This window comes from Salvelinus fontinalis, chromosome 23 (genome assembly GCF_029448725.1).
Source record: "Salvelinus fontinalis isolate EN_2023a chromosome 23, ASM2944872v1, whole genome shotgun sequence".
In the NCBI taxonomy this organism is placed as follows: domain Eukaryota; kingdom Metazoa; phylum Chordata; class Actinopteri; order Salmoniformes; family Salmonidae; genus Salvelinus; species Salvelinus fontinalis.
The window spans coordinates 9,504,430-9,512,517 of NC_074687.1; the positions used below are offsets into that span (position 1 = coordinate 9,504,430).

At 40.6% G+C, this 8,088-nt stretch overlaps 1 protein-coding gene across 2 annotated transcripts in view; it reads right to left on the reverse strand.

The window, feature by feature from the left end:
- Nucleotides 1-7,711, reverse strand: part of LOC129820828 (tissue factor pathway inhibitor-like) — a 52,212-nt gene extending 44,501 nt beyond the window's left edge. For both annotated transcript variants that reach the window (XM_055877829.1, XM_055877828.1), the window contains exon 1: nucleotides 7,536-7,711. In XM_055877829.1, the coding sequence (XP_055733804.1) occupies nucleotides 7,536-7,623 (88 nt within the window). In that variant the 5' untranslated portion in view covers nucleotides 7,624-7,711. The remainder of the gene's footprint in view (nucleotides 1-7,535) is intronic.
- Nucleotides 7,712-8,088: the final 377 nt, after the last annotated feature.

Below are 8,088 nucleotides of genomic sequence, written 5' to 3' on the forward strand. Positions count from 1 at the left end.
CAGTCCGGAGCCTCCAGCGACGGTCTCCAGTCCGGAACCCCCAGCGACGGTCTCCAGTCCGGAACCTCCAGCGACGGTCTCCAGTCCGGGGCCCGCAACGAGGGTGCCCAGTCCGTGGCCCGCAATGAGGGTGCCGAGTCCGGGGCCCTCAACCAGGTTGCCCAGTCCGGGGCTCGCAGCGAGGGTGCCAGTCCGGGGCCCGCAGCGAGGGTGCCCAGTCCGGGCCCGCAACGAGGGTCCCCAGTCCGGGGTCGGCGACGAGGGTCCCCGCACCAGAGGTGCCACCAAAGTGGGGTGAGCTAGTGGTGGAGCGGGGTCTGCGTCCCGCACCTGAGCCGCCACCGCGGATAGATGCCCACCCAGACCCTCCCCTATAGGTTCAGGTTTTGCGGCCGGAGTCCGCACCTTTGGGGGGGGGTACTGTCACGCCCTGACCTTAGAGAGCCTTTTTATGTCTCTATTTGGTTTGGTCAGGTTGTGATTTGGGGTGGGCATTCTATGTTTTTGTTTTCTATGGTTTTGGCCGGGTATGGTTAATATCGTTGTCTCGGATTGGGAACCATACTTAGGTAGCCCTTTTCCCTCCTTTCTGTGTGGGAAGTTGTCTTTGTTTGTGGATCTATAGCCTTAAGCTTCACAGTTGTTTTTGTATTGTTTCTTGTTTTTGTCGGCATCATCTTAAATAAAAGGGAATATGTACGCGGACCACGCTGCGCTTTGGTCCTCTTCATTCAACGGCCGTGACAGAGGGGCATTAAGATTCCCGTCCATTTCAAAGTTGATACTAATGTTGTGTTTGTAAAAGGGCAGGGAATTCTTCTACTGTTTTTCCTCTAATATAATGAAAAAAATAGCAACGCAACATGCAACCATTTGAAAGATTTTGCTGAATTACAGTTCATATAAGGAAGTTAGTCAATTTAAATGAATTCATTAGACCCTAATCTATTGATGTCACATGAATTGCCAGGCCAACCCATTGGGGAGCCAGACCCAGCCAATCAGAAGGAGTTTTTATTACAGACAGAAATTCCCCCCCTCCCCTCCTCTGATGATCACGCAGGTGAAGAAGCCAAATGTGGAGGTTCTGGGCTGGTGTGGTTATACGTGGTCTGCAGTTGTGAAGCCAGTTGGACGTGCTGCCAAATTCTCTAAAACGATGTTGGAGGCGGTTTATGGTAGACAAATGAACATTAATTTCTCTGGCAACAGCTAAGGTGGACATTCCTGCAGTCAGCATGCAAATTGCATGTTCCCTCAAAACTTGAGACATCTGTGGCATTGTGTTGTGTGAAAAAAACTGCACATTTTAGAGTGGCCTTTTATTGTTCCCCAGCACCTGTGTAATGATCATGCTATTTTATCGGCCTCTTGATATGCCATACCTGTCAGGTGGATGGATTATCTTTACAAAGGATAAAATGCTCACTAACAGGGATGTAAACACATTTTTGAGAAATTAGCTTTTTATGCATATGGAACATTTCTGGGATCTTTTATTTCAGCTTTACATGTTGCATTTATATTTTTGTTCAGTGTACTTCCAAATGTACTTCCAAATGATATAACCTGTTTTGCATAGTACAGAAATCAAACACTGCTTATGGGCACCCAAGCATATTGTATAGTCTAAGAAGGTCATGGTTGTGATATAGAGGCCAATTGCTTGTTGTGTATGTGTGTTTGTATAAATCATTACAAGTTAATATTGAGTTTGTACACTGTGAGGTGCCCTAAAATGTAAACATGCTAAAAGGTAACAAACTTGTTAAAGACCAAACTTATAGTGTCTAAATGTACATACCAGGTTGAATTCAGTGTTTGGATTAAACAAGACATATTTTACAGATGTAGGATCTTAATTTGAGCCAGTTTGCTACAACAGCAGGAAAATAATCCTACAGCTACCAGATATGTGGAATTATAATGTGGAATTATAATTCATGGACATTTTTGGAGGAGTTCATACATTTTTCGTAAAGTTCTCCCTGCAACAGGGTGATCAAATTAAGATCCGACATCTGTAGCAGTCACATCACGGCTTTGGCCCAGATATCGACCATATCCTAGCGATGTTTGCATTACTCAAGGTAACACACTTTACATTAAAACACATACAGTAATAAAGTGGTAATAAAATGACAATAGTACAGTAACATGTTATATCCCAGTAAAATACTAATATGAGGGGATTTAAATTCTATTGCAGACTATTGAACTTGATATGTCTTCTACAGAACCTCAATGACAGGCCGTCGAGGATACCTGGCCAGGCTTGGCCTACAGTATATTTTGTACCATCCCTTTTCCTCGTCATATTGTAACACCAGCCATATGAAATGTCCCCCAATTGGTCCCTGACATTAGCCTACTCATCACGCCACCTTAACAACCTTTGAGACTACTGCAACCTGGCATAAGAAACTCCCAGCTTCAGCTCTGACCAGGGCATGAACTGTGCAACATCTGGAATTTAGCCCAAACGCCAAAGATGATGTTTCACATCTGCAAGAATCAAATTGAGACTAAGGGTTCACCCAAATAGCTGTGTCCAACATGACAATGACTTATACATGGTGCTAAGACTTTTATCATAAACCAAAGGTGGTTTATTAAATTCTTCAAATTTTTCATGAATTTGTCAATCATCTTATTCTTAACAAATCTAAATCATTGTTTAGTTTCTGTATTAATATGGACTTTTTAAAATGCAGGTCCTTTGGGGCCGTTTTGATCCCAGCCAACAACAGTTCTGCCTATAGTAATTTGATGAATCTGACCTTTATTTGAATTTAGGTTTCTCTGGAGACATAATAACAAGATATCCATTACACCAGATGTCACGTTCCTGACCTATTTCTGTTAGTTTGTTGTATGTGTTAGTTGGTCAGGACGTGAGTTTGGGTGGGCATTCTATGTTGTCTGTTTCTATGTTGGTTTAAGGGTTGCCTGGTATGGCTCTCAATTAGAGGCAGGTGTTTGGCGTTCCTCTAATTGAGAGTCATATTTAGGTAGGTTGTTTCACAGTGTTCGTTGTGGGTGGTTGTCTCCTGTGTCAGTGTCTGTATGTTACGCCACACGGGACTGTTCCGGTTTTTGTTAGTTTGTTCGTTTTATGTAGTCTGTTTTCCTGGTTCATGCGTTCTTCACGTTGTATGTAAGTTCGTGTCCAGGTCTGTCTACATTCGTTTATTTGTTTTGTAATTATTCAAGTGTTTGTCGTGTTTTTCAGTTTTGTCTAATAAATCATTATGTATCCACAACCCGCTGCACGTTGGTCAAATCCCTGCTACTCCTCTTCGGATGAGGAGAAGGAGGAAGCCCGTTACACCAGAGGGTGGATGGGGACCTGTATCAGTAATTTGGAACAGATAGACAGATCATCTACAGAGATATATCTCCCCATGTATGCCCAAGATTGTACTTTTCTGTACCACATATCGTACGACTGTGTACAAAACCAAAATTACCTACGTTATATGCATATACAATTTTGCCAATAGTATAAATACTTAATAGTACTACAATACAGAACTCAGATACGCTCTGAATCTACATAGAGTTGAAGTCGGAAGTTTACATACACTTAGGTTGGAGACATTAAAACTAGTTTTTCAACCACTCCACATATTTCTTGTTAACAAACTATAGTTTTGGCAAGTCGGTTAGGATATCTACTTTGTGCATGACACATGTCATTTTTGCAACAATTGTTTACAGACAGATTATTTCACTTAGAATTCACTGTATCACAATTCCAGTGGGTCAGAAGTATACATACACTAAGTTGACTGAGCATTTAAACAGCTTGGAAAATTCCAGAAAATTATGTCATGGCTTTAGATAAAGCTCCAAAATCACCATAAAAAAAAGCCAGACAACGGTTTGCAACTACACATGGGGACAAAGATCGTACTTTTTGGAGAAATATTCTCTGGTCTGATGAAACAAAAATAGAACTGTTTGGCCATAATGACCATCGTTATGTTTGGAGGAAAAAGGGGGAGCTTGCAAGCCGAAAACCACCATTCCAACCGTGAAGCACGGGGGTGGCAGCATCGTGTTGTGTGGGTGCTTTGCTGCAGGAGGAACTGCTGGTGCCCTTCACAAAATAGATGGCCACATGAGGAAGGAAAATGATTTGGATAAATTGAAGCAACATCTCAAGACATCAGTCAGGAAGTTAAAGCTTGGTCGCAAATGGGTCTTCCAAATGGACAATGACCCCAAGCATACATCCAAAGTTGTGGCAAAATGGCTTAAGGACAACTAAGTCAAGGTATTGGAGTGGCCATCACAAAGCCCTGACCTCAATCCTATAGAACATTTGTGGGCAGAACTGAAAAAGCACGCGTGAGCAAGGAGGCCTACAAACCTGACTCAGTTACACGAGTTCTGTCAGGAGGAATGGGACAAAATTCACCCAACTTATTGCGGGAAGCTTGTGGAAGGCTACCTGAAACCCACGTTAAACAATTGAAAGGCAATGCTACCAAATACTAATTGAGTGTATGTAAACTTCTGACCCACTGTGAATGTGATGAAAGAAATAAAAGCTGAAATAAATCTCTCTACTATGATTCTAACATTTCACATTCTTAAAATAAAGTGGTGATCCTAACTGACCTAAGACAGGGAATTTTTACTCAGATTAAATGTCAGGAATTGTGAAAAATGTATTTGGCTAAGGTGTACGTACTCTTCCGACTTCAACTGTATAGAGCCGTATTGGTATGTATTCTCAGAAAAGTATTTATTCTAGGGCAAATCTAAAACAGTGTTAATTTGAATCCAGGTTTCTCTGGGGTCATTATATAAGGGGTAGTGCAGTTAACTTGATTTTCCAGATTTTCCCCCTGATATTTCCACACTATCAGGTCGAAATAACGCCCTGAAATTGTGAAAATTATGATAATGCCCTTTTTGTGTAAGAACATTTTTTTTTTCTCCCTGGAATTTCTGCCTGTTCATGTGGGATGGAGTTTTTGGCTCAGATCATGATGTCACAATCTGATCTGATTATAATACATCAATGACCATTCATCTGGGTAAGGGGGTGGGCTCTATCAGGGCTGTGTAAGTAAATATCTTCAAATTAGTTTCCTAACGCCAACACGGTCAAACAGCATTTCAATGGCCAAAAGAGGCTCAGGGAAATAAAAGACTAAAAAAAGGTAATTTTATTAAATAAACACACAGAGTGATTTGTTAGGCATAAAGTGATGATTTAAAAATACAAATAAAAAGACTGCATGGGGGCTTTAAGTTGTACATATCATCATTGAGGTGGAGGTGGACCTGTATCAGTGATTTAGACCAAATAGACTGATCATCTGCAGAGATGGAGCACCTAATTTACACGCCTGTCGTTATCATAGGTTATAACTAGGTATGGCCGTGTACAAAATCTAAATGACCTTAGATACATTCTTAGTTGTAGTCAAAGCTGCTCATAAAAGTCTGTCAGTGGTACAAATACTGCCTGACGACTCAAACGGAATTTTACTGCTGCTCTATGTTCGCAACATTCTTCAGTCTGAGACGGCCATCGTTGAAGTCTTTTGTGGTGACGTCAAAATGAGGGGAGTTGTACAAAACAAAATCATCAGCGATTGGATCATCTCTAACCAATCAGAGTATCAAAGCCAATGACTAATGTTCAAAACGCGGCTTTGCGCATGCGTGTTCTGGCTCTGGTCCAACCCATCGTTTTCTGGAACCAATCACAATGTTTAGAAAGTGTTTGCATTCTATAAATCGTCAGGGAGGTACTCAGATCCAGACTCATGGCGGAGAAGAAACTAAAGTCTGTGGGCGTAGAGTTTGACCGGCACTAGGACTCTGGGTAGTCCCGTGTAGCTCAGTTGGCAGAGCATGATAATTGCAGCGCCAGCGTTGTGGGTTTGATTCCCACAGGGGGCTAGTATGAAGATGTATACACTCACAACTGTAAGTTGCTCTGGGATAAGAGCGTCTGCTAAATTAAGTAAATGCAAATGTGTAGCCAGGCAAATTAATACGTGGTAGAACTGTAATATAGAAACTAGCTACCCTCTGTACAAATAATGCTGAATTGCTGTGTATTCTCCCAAAAAATAGAATTCCTATAATACCCTCCAACATTCTATATGTGCAACTTGTTATGATACATTGGGTGCTATACCATTTGGTTTTATGCTTTTTGATGGATGTTGCCATAGCCCATACAACTCCCATTGTTTCATTAACAGCGTTGCTAATGCTGACTTGGCTGTGCCCTGTGGTTTTTAATCACATAAATATGACAAATGTATATTTACTTCAAATTCGTAAAACTAAATGATGCTTGAATCAAATGATGGTACCTCTGCTTTTTAGTACTTATGTCGATTCTATTTTGGAAAAAAACTGCACATTATATCAAGGAAGATATTTTGGGGGGGGCTTTACAGAATGAGCTAATTAAGTGTTTTCTAATTTAACTAAAATAACAGTCTGTTTTGGTAATTTTTCCCCCAGATAACATTATTGACATGTCTAATGATATTGTGATGATATAATTACATTTATATTTTGCTTTGATTGTTGCTTTTTCCAATAGTTTCTTCTTGGGGTCAAAATGACCCCAGTTGGTAATCAATGTATGTAAAATATGTTGGGAGCTTGAGCGTTAAAAACGTGGTTTGATAAATGGCCTAAAGCTTGGAAGGAGGTTGCCTACCAGGTCTTTTAAAAAGTCAAGGAGAATGCACAGCATTGGAAAACGGAAATTAAATGACGTAGTCCTTAGGCTATGTAGTTAACAAGTGGCAGGATATATGGACAACTGACCAGGCACAATTAAAATATGACAATACATAATAATAGCCTAATTTTAAGTGGGACGTTTAATAGTTGTCCGTATGGAATTTTACGCGTGTTCGTCAAGCACATCCGCGCACTAACACGGGCTATAATTAACTATTAACAATCCTTAAGCCCCTCACGAAAAAGATTGCAGTCAGAGTGCAGTTTAACTGTAGTACAATGCAATATGAGTGCAGTTCAAGTGCAGTCTAACTAGTATGCTGCAAATCCTTCGTCCAAAAGAACACCGTTTTTTTACTACAATAATTCGGCAGTTTTACTGCAATTAAAGTGCGGTATAGTTCAACTGCAGTTCAATTCTGCAATTACTGCGTCCAAAATACCACAGTCGACTGCAGTTACTGCACTTTTACTGCAGTTTCAAAACTGCAATACTTTTTTGTAAGGTTTTGTGTCAACATAACCGAACTAAAGCTGAGAGAAATGTAGCGTGAAAGTGGCATAACTCCGTTTTCTGTTTATCCATTTTGGGGATATCAAGCACCATCATTTGATATTGAATTGGCTAAATCCAAATTACTTACGGGCTTCTTGACACGTGAAGTCTATTCGGGGGAAATATTGAAAGACATACATCTTAAAACAACTAATTTACACAACTGTAGATCGTTGAATGCAAAGTCCAACTCGAACTCATGGACACACACGGGATAAAAGGATATATCAACAAGTAAGAATTCTTATCTTACCTATTCCAGAGTCTGAATCACAAGATCCCAAATAAGCGGAATGTAGGAAAACAATGCATGGAATCCACCAGCTATTCATTGCAGACATGTCAGCGGTCGGAAAAGTAGACTACAGTAAAGTTGCTGTGAAACCTTCATCAACTTTTGTTTAAGAGACTGATGATGGTAGCTGATCACCCACGCACTTCCGGTTAGTAATAGACTGGCTATATTTACTCTCCTTGATGGTGAGCTGCACACAAACTCTTAAAACGGTTCATATTACATTTTTCGAAATTAATAACAAGTAACTATATTTCTAGTTTCCTTATCATTATTGGTTGGACCAGTTCTCTCTTGAAAATTATATTTTATCTCAATGGGACTACGTATTTTTAATTTATCTAGGCAAGTCAGTTAAGAACAAATTCTTATTGACATTGACAGCCTACCCTGGACCAATTGTGCACCGCCCTATGGGACTCCCAATCACAGCCAGATACAGCTTGGATTTGAACCAGGGACTGTAGTGATGCCACTTACACTGAGATGCTGTGCCTTAGACTACTGTGCT